This window comes from Purpureocillium lilacinum (assembly GCF_023168085.1).
Source record: "Purpureocillium lilacinum CBS 284.36 DNA, scaffold_4, whole genome shotgun sequence".
In the NCBI taxonomy this organism is placed as follows: domain Eukaryota; kingdom Fungi; phylum Ascomycota; class Sordariomycetes; order Hypocreales; family Ophiocordycipitaceae; genus Purpureocillium; species Purpureocillium lilacinum.
The window spans coordinates 3007983-3029814 of record NW_027072114.1 but is presented as its reverse complement, the minus strand read 5'-3'; the positions used below and the strand labels follow the sequence as shown (position 1 = coordinate 3029814).

At 59.4% G+C, this 21832-nt stretch overlaps 5 protein-coding genes across 5 annotated transcripts; 3 read left to right on the top strand and 2 right to left on the bottom strand.

The window, feature by feature from the left end:
* Positions 1 to 3103: 3103 nt before the first annotated feature.
* On the bottom strand, positions 3104 to 4690 carry PLICBS_006080 (uncharacterized protein; the record flags this gene model as incomplete). The annotated part of the gene is made up of 1 exon (XM_018319827.1): positions 3104 to 4690. One exon carries the CDS (start codon positions 4688 to 4690, stop codon positions 3104 to 3106), a length of 1587 nt encoding a protein of 528 aa, XP_018182301.1.
* A 1260-nt stretch (positions 4691 to 5950) lies between these two features.
* Positions 5951 to 7519, bottom strand: PLICBS_006079 (uncharacterized protein; the record flags this gene model as incomplete). The annotated part of the gene is made up of 1 exon (XM_018319826.2): positions 5951 to 7519. One exon carries the CDS (start codon positions 7517 to 7519, stop codon positions 5951 to 5953), a length of 1569 nt encoding a protein of 522 aa, XP_018182300.2.
* Positions 7520 to 8153: 634 nt separating this feature from the next.
* Positions 8154 to 11114, top strand: PLICBS_006078 (uncharacterized protein; the record flags this gene model as incomplete). Its single annotated transcript, XM_018319825.2, has 1 exon — positions 8154 to 11114. One exon carries the CDS (start codon positions 8154 to 8156, stop codon positions 11112 to 11114), a length of 2961 nt encoding a protein of 986 aa, XP_018182299.2.
* A 390-nt stretch (positions 11115 to 11504) lies between these two features.
* On the top strand, positions 11505 to 11798 carry PLICBS_006077 (uncharacterized protein; the record flags this gene model as incomplete). Its single annotated transcript, XM_065600860.1, has 1 exon — positions 11505 to 11798. One exon carries the CDS (start codon positions 11505 to 11507, stop codon positions 11796 to 11798), a length of 294 nt encoding a protein of 97 aa, XP_065456932.1.
* A 3066-nt stretch (positions 11799 to 14864) lies between these two features.
* Positions 14865 to 17175, top strand: PLICBS_006076 (uncharacterized protein; the record flags this gene model as incomplete). Its single annotated transcript, XM_018319824.2, has 3 exons — positions 14865 to 15419; positions 15476 to 16006; positions 16069 to 17175. 3 exons carry the CDS (start codon positions 14865 to 14867, stop codon positions 17173 to 17175), a joined length of 2193 nt encoding a protein of 730 aa, XP_018182298.1.
* Positions 17176 to 21832: the final 4657 nt, after the last annotated feature.

Below are 21832 nucleotides of genomic sequence, written 5' to 3'. Positions count from 1 at the left end.
GGGGTTTTGCGGCGCAGCAACTTCAAGCGACATTTACCAAGGCATTGGATATACGTATGACGGTCAACCTTATACGAACGGCGGCTCCAGCAGGTGGCGGTGCGCTAATGCAATGGGCAACTCGGTACCGCCAATCCGGCGCTGTGCGGTTCAGCCCTACGCGTGGGAACGCTGAGGTGAGGCGCGCCGAGAGCCGAGCGCGTCTTGTCAAAGGCTAAATGAAGACAGCAGAAGCAATGTGCGAGTTTTTCACAAACGTAGCCCAAGTATGAGATACATCGCAGACTCGCGGCCTGCAGCGCGCCGCGGAGGCCGAAAGCTGCAACGCTGCGCGCCCGGCGATGGCGCAATGATATCGTGTCCGGCGTCAACGCGGGCCAAGCCTTTCTAGCGGCGCCTCGATGGTCGTTCAGCTCATTAATTTGGCGTCAGTGGTTTGCTGGGCTGCGACGCATATCGACGATCGGCCAGCCTTGAGCCTGGCCCGAGCCAGAGCAACACAGGGGAAAGGCGATATTAGACGACGCTCCTAAACGGGACACGGACGATAACGGCTCGTCGCCTGGTCAGGCTCGTCCGCCCCCTCCGGTCTCTCTTTGCCCATCCGGTCCACGGTACCCTTCATGTAACCGCAGGCAATCCGGCAAAAAGTGCCGTGGTGACGGCATCGCGACATGAGCCCGCCGACGCATGCCGAAAAGAAGAGTTTTGCAGACTTCTCACAGGCGCGTTTCTCAAAGCCCCCCTCTCCAGGCATCCCCCACATTATCGTGCTTGTCGCATCGCCTTCCCCGACTCTCCGACGGACTTTCTGTATGCGGCCCACCGACCCTGGCCGGCGCTTAAACTTTGCGACTCCGCCACGTGCGGGCGAGACAAGGGAGGTGCTTGGGGGGTCACAACGACATGCTCCCCCCACGCAGCCACACACGTCCCCTGCACAGGCCACCGGTATTTTCCGCCGTCGTGAGACCCAGGACGACGCCGCAATGCCAAGCTGGATACTCACGGCAGTCGTCTTTGTCTGCCCTGAAGCGACAGCCGGGCGCGGATGGACATGCCTCATGTGTTGCGATGACTGACTCACGTTCCCTATACGTTTGCTCCTCACGTCAACCTTACTCCCGGTCGCGATGCCCGCGCGGTGTTTCGCATGGCAACGGCCGCCGGTCAAAGACCGACATAACAGCAGTTTGAACCCCCAGACCAAGACAAGTTACAAGATGATATTCTCCGGTCTCCAAAGGCTATATGCCGACACCCGGATAGCAGGACCAACCCCTGCGACAACTGGTTTGCCACTTGGAGGATCAGGTTGCTGATGCATCAGGTTGTTCCTCTTGGTGTGGACACGATGACCGCTTCGACCCCATGACCTGCAGCTGGGCATATCATCGCCACCCGGGTGGGTTTCTTGACTCGCCCTTGATCGTGAAACTTGCGAAGCGCCATTAACCGCCTGTGGATACAGAACTCTGTACGCGTGGAGACGGGATCCTGGGGCTGGAGAAGCCATGCGCAATGCTTGAACTGTCCTTGTGCTTGAGAGAATTCTGGATCCACCGATGTTGCTGTAGCGAGAACGCACCATCACGGCGCACCCTCAGAGGCACGAGCTCATGCAGGCGCGGTTGCGATGAGTGCATCAGTCTGGCCGCGGCTCGCGCTCCCAAGCGGGGGACGAGGCGCGTCGTCGCCAGGATAACGGTCTAACGCCGTAATGCGACGGCGCCGGGGGCCGCAAGGAGAGTGGATTTGTCAATCACGGCCCTCGCTCCGGGAAAGCAATCCAGCATTTACAGGCCTCACGACGATTAAATCCCTGAAAGTGTCAAACCCTGATGAACTCTCCTCCAGCCCAGAGGAAGAGGGAGATTGCCCGAGGAGGCACAGCACCCCGCGAACGTGCCAAGCCCAAGGGAAACCTTCACGGCATCCGTATCCGTGGACTTTGCCCGGCGTCGCGGTTCCGCACCGGATGAGGGGCCGCGTCAGTGACAGCAGAAAGAGGAGGGGGGGGGGGGGGGGGGGGGGGGGCCAAAATGTGAACGAAGGAAGGGTTTCGCTTGAGCGATGGAGGACTTGGAACCTTTGCCCGCGCGGATTTCCCCTGGGTTCGAGGCCGGATCGCGTCAGTCTCTCTCACTGTCTCTCTTCGGAGCAAAAGCGCAAACCCACGAAATAAGCCAGAGGGCCCCTCTCAGTCTAATTCTCGTGTTGCTGCCACCACCACCCACCACTTCGCAAAGCCAGTTGCCGTGCCGTGCCGTGCCATGCACGTGTCTACTTGTGCCTCTGCTACTCAACGTCACTCACACTTTCTTGTATAAGACGTCCGCGCCCTTGATGTGATACAGGGATGACATAATATCGAAAGTAGGGGGGCTGCTGCCACGCAACGTAAGGCGCTTGCCATGGCCGGTTGGCCGAGGAATGTGACGCCGTTACAGATAGATACGAAGAAGAAGTGGCCGCAAATGTAGACTCCTAGAGCTGTAGTATGTTGGAAGGCGGCCTTGGATCCGAGACTACGTAGGTGCAAGTGAGCAGAATGTGTCATTGCAGGGTCGTAATGTGACGTCGGGGCATACCTACCAACTTGCCCTTCTTTGGCCCGGCGATCCCCCCTTTTGCCCTACCTACCTGGACCTGTTGCTGCTTACGAGAAGTGTCGCGCGAGGGTGGGAAGAAACAGAGCTCCAAATCGTACAGTGAACTTTCAGATGAGCCCAGCCAAGCCATTTACACTAACACAGGGCGATATGGAATGTCGATTTAACTCGATAGAGGTGTTTCAGAAACATGTGCCAGGGTTTCAACATCAATGTACCTATTGAAAATGTTATGTTATACACATTGAAATGCTTGTCCGACCCTTGGTCCCGAAAACCACTACGCGATGTGAGGTAGGGTAGCACGGACACACAAGAACCCAACGCGATGAGCGCAGCAACAGTCGTGAACACATCTAAAAGAAAAAACGCCATGCCGACGTGGCGCCTGCCAACCACGGGTACCGGTGTCGATGATATCTAAAAGCCAAACCTCCCCGAACTCACTCAAATTTGGCCTTGATGCCTTCTCTCCCCTTGGGACCCCCTTTTCACCACATTTCCTCCTCGCTCTGCACCATGTCCATGGTGGGAGTCTTTGGCACCATCCTCTTCATGCGCTTCCGCTCTTCCTTTGTTACGAGAGAGGGCGTCACCGGGACGACGGGCGTGAACGGCTGGTACGGCGAGTATGGCACTGCTCCAGCGGTGCGCGGCGTCCTGCCCGTGGTTGGCGAGAGCGGCCCCCTTCTCTCAAAGACGGTCTGCTTGGTAGTGCGGGCAATGGTTGATGGAGACGCCATGGGCTGCTCATATGCTCGCAGCGGCAATGAGCCTCCAGTCCTGACAGCTGACGGCGCGTTGCCTCGCTGAAATGTGACGCCGGGCTTGGGCGAAGCAGGCAACGTGGGAGACCTTGGACCGTGACCAGGAGAGGCAGGCCATGTAGGAGACCTAGGGCCATGGGTGGGGGAGGCAGGCAGTCCGACGAGAGGGACTTGAGAATGTTCCGACGTAGCCGACTCCGGGTCTCCCTCCATCGGTGCTGGATAGCCGCCTCTGCCGCTGGTCGATGGCCCGAGCTGAGCACTGATACGCTCGTCAATACTTTGGACGCTCTCGGGCGAAATGTCCGGTGTCAGCGGTGCGCCGTTCCGGCTGACGCGAGAAGCACCGAAGGATATCTGATCCGTAGGAATCGGCGGAGGTGGAGGCGGGGCGTAGTGCCGCGGGGACATTGGATTCATCTCCTGCGGTTCCTGCCGAGGGAAGGTTGACGACTGCGGTGTCATGATGGGAGACGAAATGTTGACGCCCTTTACTGCCTTCTTCCTTGGAGAGCGGAGAGCCGACAGGAGAGAAGCTGTTTTGGACTGCGGCTTTTCATAGCCGCCAGAAAGCTTCAGGTTGGCTGGCTTGGACCGTTCTTTCTTGGACGACGACGCCGACGGCACGCGATGGTGACCCTGGGGCGTCATGACCGGCGTGTCGAGCACGACACCCCTCTCCTTTGCGTCCTCATGCTCCATGACGTGCTTGTACATCTCCTCGAGCTGTTGCTGCGCCATTTCTCTATCTGCCTGGACTACTCTTTGGTCCACAGAGGGGTTGACTCCGGGCGCGGTGACTGATGATGTCGGCGACGGGTATATGTACGAGTCCGGCGGTTCGAACTGGGTGTTGGTGGGCGACGGGTATGAGAAATTGGGGACGGTCGCGGTCTTGGGGGTAGCAATAGGGAACTTGCTGAACCGGCGTTCTATGCGGATGATGCCGGGTGGACTGGAGAGGGCAAAGTCGTCGTCGCCGCCTTGGAGATGCTCGCGACGCTTCTTTGCCAGCGACAGGAGAGTGATGGCAACCAGTACCAGAGATACACCGTAGGCGGCGACAATTCCACCGATCTCAGCTGGCAGGTACTTGGGGTTTCTCAGAGCTCCCGCAGAGATAGGAGGTCCGTCCTCGGGCGCCGGCGCCGGGTCCCAGTCGATGTTGAGCGGGTTGTTGTTCCTCTCGTGAAGGACAGCCGCGGCCGAGGTGGGGTTGGAGAAGACAGTCGCAGCAAAGAGTGAGACGCTCAGCGCGGAGGTAAAGACGAAAGACAGCAGCAGTGTTGTGACGGGGTGCCTCTCCGGCATGGTGGAGAGGAGCGAGTTCCCCTTTAAAGGGACGATCGCTGCGTGGTGAGACGTCCAGGAGGCAGTTGGCGAAACATGGTCCGAGGGAGAAGTGACGGGACGGCACGAGGCAGCGATAGGGTATATACGAGTACTCGACTCCGCGGGCGGCTGGTGATGTTCGGCAGTGCGTCAAGTGTTGGCGCCGGGGCCGGGGCCTGGGCTCGACGGCGCTGGGAGCTGTCGTCGTCGACTCGCTGAGGCCCCCCGTTGGCCCCCAGGTCGGGGCCGCTGACTGGACCGCCCTGCATGGCTCTGCATGGCTGGCGAGAGAGGAGAAGGGAGCGTGCCGTCGTCGCTGCACGTCCCGCAATGGGATGCGCAGCGGCCCTCGCAGGACCGTCGTCGTTCTGCGCGTCTTGGTTGGACGGCGGGATGGTGATGGCGGTGATGGCAGGGGTAGCTAAGCGCCGAGCTTTTGGGGCCACTCGGCGGGGGCGGGCCCTGATTGGCGGGGGGCGGCCGGGTGGCGCTGCAGCCACCACGGGGCGGTCCAGGGGGGGATCTTCCATCCCGTCCAGCGATTCCGGGCCCCGCACCAGCGATCACAGACGCTGAGAATAGTGTCTCCCCATGCCGTCCAGCAGCTTATCACACCAAAGCCCGCCCTTGCCGACATGCCAGCCAACGCTCAACAGCGGACGATCGCGAGGGTCACAATATGTCTCGATTGAAATGCGGTTGGTTCTTTGTTGTGCGCGTTGTCTAACTTGTGTCCATGTGCCTTCACATACACCGACGAATGCGCTTGTGTTGCCGAGAGTCGTTGGTGATGTGATGGTGAATGGTGATGGCGCCGGCGGGGCAGGGCGGCAAAGTGCCCAGTACCAATGCAGCCTGGCGGTGTGAAGAGTTGAGGTGAACGCTTTGACGGATGGCACTTGCTGATAACTATTTGCAGACACCGGGGGAGGCAGAGGTGAAGAAGTGTCCATGGACTATGACACTCGAGACATGCCCAGCCCAGTCGCACCAACAGATCCGCTGTGGCCAGTGCCATCGCCGGCTGCATTACGAAGTACAGTATTTCGAACGCGGAGGGTGCCCCGTTTCAAGCCAGCACAATGCCTCGGCGGTGCCTGTCGAATCGAATCTAGGTGCCCAAGTACATTCTGTGTTTGATCTATTTCCTTGGATGGGCTGGCCAACAAGATGCCCTCGCTGGAAGGAAGCTGCCTCCCGCAGGTCAAATAGACCCTCCCCTGATGGGCGCCGTTCTGCTCATTCATTGTCGCCCGCAACGGCTTCTGGGTATTCTCTGGCCACGAACTCGGCGAGCATACACTGAATCACCTCGTTCCCGTCGGGCAGCTCATCCTCCAAGTCCGCACCCAAATCGAAAAAGTAGGTGCCCATCGCCTTCTGCAAGTGCTCCAGAGACACATTCCTTCTGGTACCATGCTTCAACAAAATCTCCAAGCAGGCTGACCCTTGCCTTACGACACGATGGCAGGCATATAGAAGCGCCGAGCCGCCATCGTCATCGTCATCGTCAGACCACTCTCCGTCGTCCGTACTTTGCACCTCGTCAATGCTTGCCCCGTGTTGCAACAGCAGGGCCACGGTTTCCTCAAGGTCTCGTACCCGTTGCTCGCTCATGCTCCAACCGAATCTTCGGACGCAAAGGACGTCGGTTTGAACAAGAAGCGCTGCGATCATGTACTGCTTACCGCTTCGAAACTCGTTGAAAATGGGAATATCCGTCCGGGCCCCAATGCTGAGGAGGTACTCTGCGACGCGCAAGTCCTTCAAACATGCGAACCAAAGCGGTGGGGCGTCGTCAAACTCGCGGTCGCCAGTGGACTCATTGATGTCTGCCCCGGCCTCGACCAGCCGTCTTACGACGTCGAGGCGACGCACTTGAAACGACTCTGCGTCCATTTCGCGAGTTCGGTGCGGGAAACTGGGAATGAGGTGCAGCGGACCACGACCCACGGGGTCTCTTCCGACGGCATTCGGGTCCGCGCCGAGCTCGAGGAGTTCTTCAACGGCGGTGAGGTTCCTCTTTTGGAAGGCGTTTGCCAGGGCTGTCTTCCCATCGGCATCCTTGAGGTCGACTGGTACGCCCAGATTCGTCAATTTGCGAATCATTGCTCTGCAGATCGCTTCATCCTTATGAAATTTCGCTGCACAATGAAGAGCCGTCTCGCCGTGCCAGGTGAGGTCCTTCACGCTGACCTGAGGATGCTGAAGCAGCAGGTCGATGAGGTATTCGCTTCCAACCTGGACTGCATCGCACAGCGCATGATACCCCATGGAGGAAAGGTACGCGCCCCGTGCTATGAGTGCTGCTGCGAGTTCGGGCTTTTCGGTACGGTGTACTATAGCCTGATGCAAAGGATACCACCAGCGAAACTCGAGACTACCTCCTGTCCATTTGGCACACTGGCAGAAGAAAAGAGAAGGGATGTCGAGATTGGAAACACGCTGCAGCAGGTAGTAGAAGGTATCATCATGCCTGCCGCCTAGGGCGTGATGCATGCCGCTCGCAAAGCCATTTCGGTAGGGTGTCTCATTCCATGGCAGCGGCATGTCTGTGTCGCTGCAGGCGCCCGTGGTCTCTAGGTTTGCGCCGAGCGAGTACGCCCGCTTGATAGTCTCGATGCGGCCCCTTCTGGCCGCCCAGAGCACACAAGAGTCCGAAGGACGGTCATGGACGAAGTTGTCCTTGTATAGCACCGGATTGACGGCGCTGTAAATTTCGTGGTTGGTACGCGCAAGGGCGGATGTGTCTTTGCGGCCCAGGTAGCCGGTTATCTGCTGGAGGAGCTCGTTGGGTAGTGTTTCCATGGCGTTCGCTGTTGCGCTCCGCGACTCGAAAGACTGAGAGGGAACGAAGGGAATGTAGGAGAGAGAACAAGTTCTGTCATCGCTAATAAATAGAAAACAGAGACTGCCAAAGTAATGATGCTATCATCAATGCGAATCTTGAACAGTTGGTGAGCCGTCGAAGGCTTGTTCATTAGCACGAAGTATATCACCGAGTCCTGTCAAGTCGACAAGGACCTACGCCACCGGCCACCAACCCAACCGAGCTCATATGCAAAATTCTACCACAGCAACAGAGTAATGACCAGAGTCTAAGAAAAAGCGATAGATGAATTCATTCACCGACTTAGTCCTTCTTCCAAAAATCAGGGCAAATGCTGTCGTGGCTTTGTAACCGGCTCTGCTACCCTGCACTCCCAATATGGAGGTGAATTGCCTTAGTCATGCCATCACCTGACTGCGCGATGCGGACGCGACCATGGCGCGTGTTGCAGGAAACGCCCAGCGTGTCTCGTAGAAACACTTCCTTCAACCGACACATCAATCAATGATTGGCTCACTCTGAGCCGCTTTCCTCTCGAAATCACCAGTTCATTCAAATGCAGCCATTCTCCCAACGCTGCCGACCGGGCTCGAACGCGATCGCAGCGCCGCCATGTCGACAGACGATCCTGGAACCTCCATCTTGAAGTCTCTCAACGATGCCCAGCGCCGTGCCGTCACCTCCAATGCGGCCACAGTGGCCATATTGGCCGGCCCGGGCAGTGGCAAAACGCACACCCTCACATCTCGTGTCGTGTGGCTCATTCGGCAAGGTGGCTACCAGCCGTCTGATATTATTGTCGCGACCTTCACAGTCAAAGCAGCCAGGGAGATGAAGGCGCGCATCGGCAAAGCATTGGGTGAGGAAGCGGAGAAGAAAATTGTCCTCGGCACTTTTCACTCCATTGCGAGGCGGTATCTTGCCAAGTATGGGACGCGTGTTGGGCTTGACCCCAAGTTTGGCATCGCCGACGATGGCGACTCCAAGGCCATCATTCAGAGGATATGCAAGCGGTTGGATCTCAAAGTCGAACCTTTTCATGCAAAGGCTTGGATAAGCAAGCGAAAGGCCAAGGGCTCAACACCAGCGCCAACGCGAAAACATCCGGATCCGCCCGACCTGCTCACTTGCTTCAAAGAGTATCAGGATCATCTGGAGAGGTCCAACCTGCTAGACTACGACGACCTGCTCGTGCGTTGCGTGGACCTTCTGAGGCAGCACAGGTCTTGCGTGTCCAATGTTCAGGCGGTGCTCATCGACGAATATCAGGACACTAATGGCATTCAGTACGACCTCATGAAACTCTTTGCTCAAGAACGCCAGCGAATCACTGTTGTTGGCGATCCAGATCAGAGCATTTACGGGTGGCGATCAGCAGAGATCCGGAACCTGTACCGCCTCTTGCGGGACTATCCTGAAACTGACGAAGTGTCTCTGGAGGAAAACTACAGATCGTCGCAGTTGATTCTTGACATTTCACTCCATGTCATCCAGCAAGACAAGAAGCGTTACCAAAAGGTACTGCTTCCAGTCCATAACAAAGGCGCGAAACCGGTTTTGCGAAAGCTCAAGAGCTCGTCTGCAGAAGGCGAGTGGATCGTGGCAGAATTGCGGCGAGTTGTCATGCTCTCCGGAGGCATGCTGAAGTATCAGGACGTTGCCATTTTGCTCCGGTCGGCATCTCTTTCACGACACGTCGAGTCTGCGTTAGGGAAAGCAGGCGTGTCCTATCGCATGATCGGCGGGCACAAGTTCTATGACCGCAAGGAGATCAAGATCTTACTAGACTACCTCCGCGTGGTCTATCAGCCCGACAACAACGACGCCGTGGCCAGGGTCATCAACGTTCCACGACGAGGCATTGGAGAGGCGACAATCAAGTCGTTCCTGGAAGAAGCCGAGCAGGCGAAGATGAGTGTGTGGTCACTGCTGTGGAAGCACTGCCACGGGCAAAGAAAAGCTACAACCAACATTCGGCCCAAGATGGAACAGAAGCTAAACACAGAACTGCTGAAGATTGTGTCGAGTCTGAGGCAGAAGGCTGGTCAAATGACAGAAAGCAGCCAATTTACATTGGTCGATCTCCTCGATGACCTTGTGCGTCAGCTTAACTTCAAGCGCTACCTCGAGGAGGAATATGAAGAAGACCACGAAGGGCGATGGGCCAATGTACTGGAGCTCATCAATCTTGCAGCCGATTTCACCCGAGACTTTGGCAAAGCGGATGAGGATGCGCTTCCGGATATCGAGGACGTCGAGCAATCGAAGGAGGACGACGTCCTCGGCCGTTTCCTGGCCAATGTCGCGTTGGCATCAGATGCACAAAAAGACGAAAAGGACCAGGACACGTCCGCCATGGTGACGATATCAACGATACACGCAGCGAAAGGCCTCGAGTGGCCTGTGGTGTTCGTACCTTCTGTTTATACCGGATCAATTCCTCACTCTCGAGCTGAAGACTCTGACGAGGAGCGGCGACTCCTGTATGTCGCCATGACGCGCGCTCAGGCACTCTTGTATCTGAGCTGTCCGTTGTATGGCTCACAGGGTCTGAGCAACAAAGTTGAGCTTTCGCCCTTTGTGTCCCCGTTTGCTGCAAGGTTTGCGCAGAAGGGGCCATCGTTCGACAAACCGGTGGTCGACGCAGCGGCGGCCATCTTGGGCAGAACGGCGCCGACGCAGCAGATCATATTCGACAAATTGCCACCCATGTTCTCACCGGAGGATGACATGTTTCCCATCGAACCTTATGACCCGAAGAACGCGGACGGCCTCGAAGATGACCAGAAAAGCCACCATGCCCGAGCTCCGAAGAGGCAACGGACAAGTTACTCGAAAGCGGGAAGCGACGACGAGGCGGAAGGGGAACAACGGCCGTGGAAACCTGACTACTCTACCACGATGGAGAGGTCGTCCGAATTCACAATGTCCTCGCTGCCTGGATTCGTTAGCGCCGGGGCACACCAGTCGGCTCTATCCGCGGCTGTTGCTGCTGCTGCCGGTGCCCAAGATGCGCGCGCGTCGAAGAAGCAGCCAAAGACGGGCACTACGCGGCGGAAGCCAGACCAACGGAGCATGCTTGGATTCATAACAACGGAGCCCAGGACGTCGGGTGACCCGCTTGCGAAGAAGAACCCGAACGACCTGTCCCTGATGCGCTATCAGGCAGCCGCCTCACGACACGCAATGAAGCCAGCCCCTCCTGTGGTGCCGTTCAGTGCACCAAAGCCTACAATTGACCCGGCACTTGCGGGGCATAAGCTGCCGAGTGCCGGGACGCTCGCGCAGCCTCGGCCGGGAGGAAGGGCGGATGCAGAGCAACGAAAGCAATATACCTGCTTTTCAAGCTCGCCGCCCCGCGCATCAACACCCGAGGAGGAAAAAGTGAAGGCGGTCCCCGAACCGGAGCCCGCCAGGCCTGCCGCGAGCTTCCATACGACAACGTTCATGTCCGTGAAGCCCCGCGCCGGGGTGAGGCGGCCGGTGGGCATGGGCCCGGCCCCATCCATGGACCGGCTGCGGAAGCCGTTCAAGCCGCTGACGATTAATCGTCCAAAGGGCCCGAGCGGGTGAGCGCGCCGATTCACGCACGGGACATTCCGGGCGACTGTTGCAGAGGTGCTCTGGTCGGGTTGAGTAAGGCTGCACAGTACTTGTAAGGCCGGCTCCGAGAGTGGGGCCATGACACGGAGCGTTATGGTTAAGCATAACGGCCACGACGTCGGGGCGTAAGGCAGGCGAAACATCAAGCACGTATAAGTATCTGCCTTCAATTCGATTGAGAAATCAATGTCTGGCATCATCAGACAACAAGTCAATCCATCAATTAGACCACCAGTCAAAAGCTTCCAAACTCAGCTCGTCTTCGGACAACCATCCCATCAAACAAACAACCTGTCGCCGGCCACAGCACCCTCTACCACACCAAACCCCCATAATCCAACAACACCACCTTAAATCAACATGTCTGCCATCGCTTCCGCCGCCAGCCGCCTCTCCTCGCCCGTCGTGGCCGCCACTGCACGCCGCACCGCCGCCGCCGCCGCCAACTTCTCCACCTCTGCGCGGGCGCTGAGGCCAGAGGCCGTCTCCGGCGCCGCGGCGCCATCGTCGAGCTCCTGGGCGTGGAGGAACCTCTCGCCCAAGACGCGCCGCTACGTGGTCTACGGGCTCGGGGCCGGGGCCGCCATCGACAGCTACGTCATCTACAACTACTTCCCCGGGATTCTGGGCCTGGGCGAGGACAAGAAGAACTGAAAATGAAGCGGGGGAGAGGGGTTGGCGTGGACAGGGATTTGGATGAGCCCTGGCAAAGCTGGAATCTGTTTTACGAATACATGGCATGGAATTTTTGCGCGGGTGTGGGCACGTTTGTAGTAGAACTTGCGATGACATAGACTGGCGGCGGTAATTCAATAACATAGAAGAATATGCATCATGCTCACCGGTCTTCGGGTATGCGCGCGCAAACACCAAACCTGCCAAGTCAAGTTCGCCAAGGTGTCAGTCGCCAATACCGGATGAGGCGACATCCGGCAGACACAACCGCAGCGCCCACCCGTCCTGCCCGAACCCAGCACAAGGACGTCGCGCCAGATCGCCAAGGAAAAGTAGCTGCAGCGTACGAATTGCCCGATCAAGCAGTCTCGCCGGCGCCTATGCGGAAAGTGGTCAAGCAGCTGTCCAGCTTGCAGACCGCCCGCCGGCTGCCCATCCGTACGAACGCACGGTGATTGAAAGGGGGGGGGGGGGGGGGGGGGGGATCCGGCGTGCCGCCCGCCTCCGCAAGCTCCCTCCTTCGCTTCGGCTCCTTGTTCCCCGCTTCGAGGGGGGAGGACTCGCGCGTCACCCGGCTGCGCAAGCGACTTGGCGACATCTCATCGCGCTGGATTTTTGTTGTTGATCATGGAAAGCGCGACGACCGGGGTAGGGAGGAAGGGGAGGGGGTGCGTTGATGGCGGTGGATGCGGGCCGGATCGTCCATTGCGCCGAGAACAAGGCGTCGCAGCGCAGCGGCGCCCCGCCCCGCCGCCGCCGGGCTGAATGTGCGTCCGTGAGTTGGTCTGGGCGGTTGCATTCGCCTGCTGCTTTGGGGCGTGTTATTCGCCTCGAAGAGCCGTCGGCGGTGGCGGCAGACGAAGCCTGTTCGTGATGGTGTTCACGGCTTCTTACGTTCCAGTCTGATCCCCGTGCCGTGCACAAGACTTGGCCATCGAGGCGTAGAGGAGGATGCCAAGTTACGCGAACAAACGCTGCTCAAGCGGCGGGCTTACGAAGAGTAAGTGGAGCGTGTTACTCTTATCATCGAGCGAGGGCCGTTGATGTTGTTCCCGTAGTACCATCTCGGCCGGTTGTGTTGGAGCGGAGTTGTGATTAGGACGGGCGTAGCGGGAGCGGCGAGCGCGGGCGGCGTATCCACTGGAAGCGGTCCACTGCAAATGGCACCCTCGACCAAAACGGGGAACCGCTGGACGGGGGGGCCTTGGGGGCTTCGTGGAAACGCTGTCCAGCGGCCGGCTCAGGGCCCCCGATAGGTGGGTGCAGGTGTGCCCCGCCCGCTGGGTCTCCCGCCACGGCGCCCCCCGGGTCCGGGAGTTGAGTGGTGGGTTTCGTGGGGAATCCTGGCCGCCGGGGGGTGGCCTGGAGATTGCCCAAGTGCCAGGGGCCTGGCGCCGACGGGGTCCAATCAACCCGGAAACCCGAACCTGTCTTCTTCGCTTCGTCACGGCTTGCTGTGCCTGGCTCGCCTGGGTTCGCCAGCGGGATTGGGAGGGACAGGAAGATCATCATCATCACCACCATCCATCCGTCCATCCATCCATCCATCCATCCGTCACTGGCGCCAGGCACATGTGTCAAGCGAACGAGATGGAGGGGGGGGATCGATCGGGGCCCGGTGAGTGAGCGGGTGGGAGGCGTTGAATGAATGAATGAGGGAGGGAGTGAATGACAAGGCGGCACCTCATCCAGCCCCGATGACCTCGGCAGCCGCTACCTCGGTGCGCGAGTGACACCTCCACTACACCTCACCTGGGGGACACGCGAGGGTTTGGCAGAGGCTCGCTTCGCCTTCGCTTGGGGTCCGCGAGTGGCGCGGCTTGGGCGGGTGACTGACTGACTGACTGGCTCATCAGCGGACCTCGCACGCACGCGCAGCAGATGCAGTACCTCCAAACAGGAACAGTGCCGTCTAGTACAGCATCGTCTCTTACGAGAACTCGCATATCTAGCCACGATACTCTGAGGCAGAGAGGAGGGGGAACTCCGCCGGCGCTGCAACGCCGGATGCGATAAACGCCCCTTTTGGCTGCCAACCACGAGGGCTCCAGGCTCCAGGCACAGACGGTACCTGTTACGGGGTCCACCTTGGACGCTGTAGTCGGGGTCGGACTTTATCGTCTCTCGTAGCTACCTAGCAATCACGGTCAGAGAACGCCGGCAGTTCGTGTGCTGAACATGACCGCGACAGGTAAGTATGCAACATAGCTGGCAAGAGTGGTGAAGTAAAGGGTAGATCCTGTACCGACATTCAACAAGCGGCAACCTTGAAGAAACTCGGCCGGCGCCAAATCCGCTCCCCAGGAGCGCCCCGTGCCAAAACTCCGCTCTTCAATCGCAACCTCCATCCGCTATGCTACTTCAACTACGACCCTCACGCGCCCGCCGCCCTGTTCCAGCGCCCGCCCACCCCCCCATTGCCCCCATCCCCATTGGCGGGCTGACCCTCGGGGAGATCGTCGGCCATGTTTCCCCTTTCCTTGCTTGCTTCTTCGCATGCGTGCGGAGGGGGGACCCTTTTTGGGCGCGACCGGCGATCGCAGAGACAGCGAGCGACCGCAAGCGAGGGGGGGACAGAGAGATAGACCGTCAAGACTGGTGGACAATGACGCGCGCGCGCGCAACACGCACACACACCACCGTTCGGGCTGCGACCTTGCCCTGCCTGCCAGCCTGCCAGCCTGCTTGGGCGTGCGCGCGCGCGACCTGTCGATGCCGGCGGAGCGCGCATCACCCGGCGACCTCGAAAGCCCGCCCCGGGGGCTAGGATCCGGTGCCTTCGCCTCCTACGCTCTTTCTTTGTGCCCCAGGGTCACGAGCGAGGCGGGCGGGGCCACCAACGAGCGACGTGCCGTCTCTTCCATGCGGCAGGGTGATGCCATCAACTCAGGGCAGGTGCCTTGCTTAAAGTCGACCGCCCTGCCGCCGCACGGTGCCGCCGACACCATCTCGACCAGCTTGTGGCATCTACGGGCCGCCCCTCCCTACGGACCGAACTCCCTTCGCTGGTAAAACCACAAGACGAGACGAACTCGGCCCATCAAGATGGCCCTCTTCCGACCCCCCGGCGCGGGCCACCTTGCGCCGCCAATATACGGCTGGCTCTTCTCCATCCTCACGATCCTCCTCTTCTTCAGCAACCTCGCATGTGGCGCTGCCGCCCCCGGCGACAAGTACCTCATCGGCGTGGGCAAGGCCGACGTCACCGGTCCGGTTGTCGAGATCGGCTTCGCCGGCTATGCCAACACAGACCAGGTCGGTACCGGCTTGCGCCAGCGGCTCCACAGCAGGGCGTTCATCGTCGCCGACGTCAAGAACCCCAAGGACCGCTTCGTCTACTTGGTGCTGGACACGCAATCGGGAGACACGGCCACGCGGTATGGCGTCCTCGAGGGGCTCAAGGCTCTCGGCAGCGAGTATGATGTGTACGGCCACAACAACCTGGCCCTGACGGGCACACATAGCCATGCCGGCCCCGGCGCCTGGTTCAACTACCTGCTGCCTCAGGTCACGAGTCTCGGCTTCAGCAAGCAGAGCTACCAGGCCCTGGTTGATGGCGCCGTTCTGTCCATCAAGCGTGCTCATGAGAACTTGCAGGAAGTGAGTCCGATATGCTTACCCTCCCACTTCCAAAGCTGACAAGTGGTGCGCAAAAGGGTTACCTAGATGTAGGCACGACGGTCGTCAAAGACGGAGCCATCAACCGCTCACTCTGGGCGTACATGGCCAACCCCAAGGAGGAGCGAGACAAGTATAACGCCGAGACCGATACCACCATGACTCTGCTCCGCTTCCGGCGTGCGTCAGACGGCAAAAACGTGGGAGTCCTGACCTGGTTCCCCGTCCACGGTACCTCGCTCCTCGGAAACAATACCCATGCCGCAGCCGACAACAAGGGCGTGGCGGCGTGGATGCTCGAGGAGGCCATGAAGGGAGACAGCTCGGCTGCCGATGGGTTCGTGGCTGGCTTCAGCCAGGCTAACGTCGGCGATACCACCCCCAACGTTCTGGGGGCGTACTGCGACGACGGCTCCGGGCAGCAGTGCAGCTTGGAGAACAGCACTTGCGCCGACGGTAAGTCGCAGAGCTGTCACGGCCGCGGGCCTGAGTTCCAAGCCCTCGACCTCGGAGTCAAGAGCTGTTACGAGATGGGTCGCCGACAGTATGCCGGGGCAAAGGCCATCTATGTGAGTCTTCCAATTAGCATCGCTCCATCAGACGCTCAGTGACCAACGCGTGCCGCGTATAGGACTCTTTGGACTCGTCAGGGACGGCCGTCGTCGGCTCCACGGTAAAGGCCTTCCACTTCTTCCATGACATGAGGTTCTGGGAGTTCACGCTGCCCAACGGCAAGACGGGCAAGACGTGCCCTGCTGCTTTGGGATATTCGTTTGCGGCCGGCACGTCAGACTGGCCTGGCGCGTTTGACTTCACGCAGGGCGACTCGGGCGAGCCGAACGCGAATCCCATATGGAAGGTCGTGTCGGGCTTGCTCAGGACTCCCTCCGCCGAGCAAAAGGAATGCCAAGGCTCGAAGCCCGTCCTCCTCGACGTTGGCGAGATGGACGTCCCGTACGCCTGGACCCCTAACATTGTCGACATCCAGACGTTCCGGGTCGGCCAGCTCCTCATCATCGTCAGCCCCAGCGAGGCCACGACCATGAGCGGCCGGCGGTGGAAGGCTGCCGTGGCACAGGAGGCTGCCACGTTCCTCGACAAGGACCCCATCGTCGTGCTTGGCGGGCCAGCCAACAGCTACTCGCACTACTGTGCGACTCCCGAGGAGTACGAAATCCAGCGCTACGAGGGCGCCTCGACACTCTTCGGCCCGCACCAGCTCGACGCCTACATCAATCTCACGGTCAGCAACATGCACTACCTCCACCCAGACTCGACGGGGACGCCCGATCAAGGCACTCTGCCGCCCGACAACCGCGAGAAGTCGCTCTCCTTCATTACCGGCGTCGTGCAGGACAACCACCCTTCCAGCTCCGACTTCGGCCACGCTATCCGACAGCCCGACGCGTCGTACCAGGTCGGCGCCGTCGTCAACGTCACCTTCCAGGGTGCCAACCCGCGCAACAACCTGCGCCTCGAGGGCACCTACGCCGCCGTGGAGCAGCAGGGCCCCGACGGCAAGTGGACCCAGGTGGTCGACGACAACGACTGGTTCCTCGTGTACACGTGGCGGCGGACGAACTGGTTCCTGGGATACAGCGAGGTCGACATAACGTGGGAGACGTCGGGCAACGCCAAGCCAGGCACCTACCGCCTCAGATACTATGGCGACGCGAAGCCCCTGATTGGCAGCGTCAAGTCGTTTGAGGGCACGAGCAGCACCTTCAAGCTGACCTAGAAGATGGGCTTGGGCGGGGGCTTCTGTGGGATGTGAGGCTGTACGTAGTGCGGAATATGGCGGACGCATGGGCATCTGTTGTTGCGGCGGCGGCGAATACCGAGTATATACCCGTAGGTCATGATGATATTTCTGGACCGTCAAGCAATGAGCCCAGAAGGGCGTGGGGGACGTGAAGGGGCAAGCCAACTCGCATCAACTGACCGTGTTCTGTTTGCTCTCACACAAAGGAGGGGGGTCCCGTCCAACAGGTCACTGCACCCTATAAAGTTCAGACAGTACATCGTACAGCCTCCAACTTGCAGGAACACCAAAGCGCAGAAGCGTAGGGCATCGTCGTCCAACTCACCGAGTCCTGGCCCACGACAGCCAATGACCTCGGCGGTATGGGTAGCCGCCCGCGCAATCTCACGTACATGTTGTCGGTCGCTCGCAGCACGGGAGCGCCAGGCCGTCCCCCCGTTGACGGGCTAACGCACCACGCGGCCAACACAGGAGCGCACCACGTACGGTGTACGCACAAGAAGGGGGAGGGGAGAGTGGGAGGGAAGGGGGCAGGCGTCGTGGCAGGCCCGAGGCCACATGAGGGGCTTAGTCCATAAAGCAAAGACACAACGTGGACGCATGCTTGGTGAAACCTGCCCTCCTCGGTCGACTGAACATGTCGTCTCACCTTTTGGGCCCCCGAAGGAAGGAGGGGGGCGGAGGGGACGGGAGGGGAGAAGAAGAGAAGAGATGGGCATTTGCCATGTCGCCCGGTTCCTCCGCTGGAGTGCAGGTATCACAGTCGAGTGGAGTGCCGTGCATTTGCTTCTCGAGACGCCCGCAAAGCACACATTTAGTAGATGTGGGAAGAGGCGGCAAGCAGGCGGACAGACCGAAGGTCGGCCTCAGCGCGACTTGGCGGTGAGGAACTTTTCCGGCCCAGCTGGGACCGATCGATCGGACGCGGGCCAAGATGTCCGTCGGCAACTAGTCTAGATAGACTCTGTCAGCCTCATCCTCCTAGTCAGATGCCGACAGCCGCTCGTGCGGCAAGCAAGAACCCTTCTCGGCACTTCTGAGACGAGACACACATCCCTTTAACGACCGCAAGGCCGAAATGTGGACGTTCGTCATCAGCTCGTCATGGATGGTGCGCCTGCAACAAAAGTACCTACGTCTCGTAATTGTATAAGGCAAGGTACTTGGGCATGCACAGAAGCAAGACTGGCGGCTCAACCAGGTTGGCGGCGCCCGCGCATCCGCAGCGCTGACCCGCAGCAGCGGCCCGTCGTTGACAAGGCAGGTCATCGCTCTGCAGGCGAACCACTCGTGTAGTCCTCCCACACGGTATGTCAAGTCCGTATTTGGCACCTTGCTTGCTTCAAGGGTCGTGCTCGTGTAGTTCAGACTGACAGTCTTCGGTCAAGACTCGAGACTCCGGTGATCCGAGGTTGTGGACACGATGGTGGTGGCAAGGAAAGAAAAGAGATTGTATGCTGTTTTCCTGGGCTACTTCGACTCCTGGCGAGAAAGCCATTGCTGACAGAGCTGCTATCGTGCGTTCGACGTTGTGCACAGGATTGTGGCTTCGCCCCGAATCTTGAGAATACTTGTCTAATACCAGACGGGAAACGTGCAGGCTCAAGGGGCACTAGCAAAGCGAGTTCGGAACTTCAAGCACATACGAGGAACAGGCACTGCATGCCTCCAGGATACGCGTGCGGTGCTGAGGGTGAGGTCGCCTCGCATTCGCATGGCCCCCCTAGCGGAAACACCTGCCAAATGGGGAGCAGAGGTAGAGATGCCAAGTCAGCTGAGGTGATCGACCCCGAACCCGCGGCTTGTCGTGCTGCGGCCGAGGCGCTGCTGTGAAATCCTGGACGGCTGAGACTGGGCGTGACGAACCCGGTGAGCTCGGGTTGGCCTGACGGTGTTTCTTTCTGCAGATACCGAAACGGTCGCTGTAGTGCGTAGTTTGGGCAGCGACAAGCCACCACTGCTCGCGTGGGTTTTTCGCCGTCAGGAGGCATTGCACAGCCTCCATCCCCAATACAAGATGAGATCACGCTGGGCGGAACCAGGACGAAGTATGGACTTCCCCGTGACCACCTCGAGGCCGGCTCGGTTTTCATCTCCCGGTTGTTGGCCGCCATGACACTTCATGTGTCACCGGGATGATCGGGCTAACCCGGCGTATAGGAGCCCGACCATGGACTTAACAGGTGCGCCTGAATGACAGCCGGGGATGGCATGGTCTTTGCGTCGAGAGATAGAGTCAGGCCGTCAGCGCAAGTAGAGCTTCCTTTTTGCTTCCGTGCCATCACGCCTCAAATTACCGCTCCGCTGGGACGGGTCAGATCATGCTGCTAAAGAAGCAAACCCAGCTGTTGGACCAGCGAATTGCGTGGCACGATCTGTTTCCCCCTGTCGTGATGGAACAGGGGAGCACCAGGGCCACACTCTTCACGCCCTCTTGGCTTTCTTGTGATGAAAACAGAGTTCCTCACGTGTTGTTGGCTGTGCGGCTGCGCCGCCGACTCCGCTCGAAGCCAGACACGATCAGACTGTTGCAAGACAAACATCCATAGTCCGGATCGTACAAGTGCTTGGTGGAACTTTGCACGCTGGCGCGGATGACGGCCTCCTGATTGCCGGGGCGTCGTTTGCGGCATTCGAATGAGGCGAGCGGTGGCTTTAGGCGGACTGCTTCAACTGTACTGGTCGCATTCTAGTATCTTTCACTGCTTACTTCGTACGGAGCGGCTGGCTGCACAGCAAAACCCCAAGGCGAGCGGTGGACGAGACGGGCTACCAGTTCCGTCTCCAATCGAAATGCCGGTCGGCGATGTAGCCTTGGACTGCCTTGCTTGCATCTGCTGTTGTGGGTACTCAAGGGAAAGGTTCTGCCTTCCGCGCTCTTCCGCTGCCGTTTCGGGACCTCGCAGCAAGGAGCATGCTATGCTCCCGTCAGTGGGTATAGAAAAGCAAGCGTCGCAGGCGCGATTGTGGGAACCGGAAAGCAAAACAGAGCTACCCGCCCCCGACCGCGCCCAAGTAAATGACAGGTCTTTTCCGTTGCTGACATTGTGCAGTCAACGGTTTGAAAGTCCGAGACTGGTCTGTTGATGTGGCCTTTGAATGAGCCAAATGAGAGAGGCTTGGGGAACCAAAGGAGGCACCGCTGGAGCGGCCCATCGACCGCCTCACAGAAGCCTGCCCCTTGACAACTTGGACTGGAGCTTGCACGGAGGAGGAGAAAAGAGGAAACAAGACGACAGAGGCACCCGAGGAAAGTGAAGCGGGCGGAGCCGTAACGCCACGTAAGTACCTACCTAGTGGTACTAGGTACCCAGTATCGACGATATGCACAGGACAGGTAGGTGAGCCTGCTCAGGGGCGATGGTAAGGGCTGGACGGCATCGCGCCTTCCATCACAACGTCATCTGCTATCTGGCAATGTAGTAGCACGCGACGGCGTCAGGCGGTACCACGGGCCGCCCATTTGTACCCAACAGTGAACACCAGTTCAAAAGTCTACTGCACAAGCCGGCAGTGGGTGCGTCGGGTACCTGTACAGTGAAGTGGGCCGCGGGGACTGGCTGGGGAAGGAGCCGCTGGCCGGTGGATGGGGTGCCTGGCACTGGTTGCACCGGTTGCACCTCCCGCGATTCACGATGAGAAGCCGGCAGACAACTAACGTGGTCCAGCAGCGTGCCGCTACTAGCAGCCACGGTGGAGGATCAGGAGCCGGCAGCGCCAAAAACGTACGTAGTACTTGGGCATTTCGCCAGACCGTGGTTTGTCAAAATGCAGCAAATTCAGGACCCCATCCATCCTTGCTCATCCCAGCCGTGACGCGGCTCATCTCCCGACACAGATGGCAGACGACCCGAAATCCCCCGCCACGATCTTAGCTCCAGATCTGTCCGCCAGGTACAAGCCGCACACCGCCGTCGCTTTAGCGAGCAGAGGCGGTTGCAAGTCGAGCTCCGAACCACGCTCAACGGGGCGGGCTCCTCACGCGTGGGTGCAGTTCGATGTTGCGGCGGACGACGTGGGGATTGGCTTGGGCCGTGTGCAAAGCCCTGCTGGCAATTGCCTTGCCAACTCGCCTCGGGCCGTAGCGGGGAAGCGCGACGACATCTGGCTGTGATGAGGACCAAGCACCGAAAACAAGGTACTTCGTACTCGGTGTAGGTCCTGCTAGGCACCTACAGTATCTCATATTCCGTGCCTCGCGTTGCCTAACTTCAGACCTTAGTACCTACCTAAGGTAGTAGGCTTTACATACCTGGCTGTCTTGATTGATCCCTAGTACCTCCGTACTGCGAATGTACGAACCAAGTATTTCGTAGTATCGGGCACCTTCCCTCCTGGCGAACCCGCTCGTACGACACTGACGCGTGTGCCTTCCGCTGTGGCAGGCACACAAGCAACGGGCGGGCAGGCGCCATCGTACGCCCCCGTGCCCCTGTGCTGCCATGGCCTGGCGCCTCGCCAGCGCCGTGCCTTCCCTGGCCCGGGGAGTCCCCTCCCGCTCCAGCTTTGTTGGTTGCTTGCTTTCCGTGCCTTAGCTGGCGCCATTGTCAGTCTGCCCTCGTGACCGATTCCCTCACGTCCCTTGGCGTCTCCAAAAAGAAAATGCGCCGCCCTGCTTCGCCTTACCTGACAG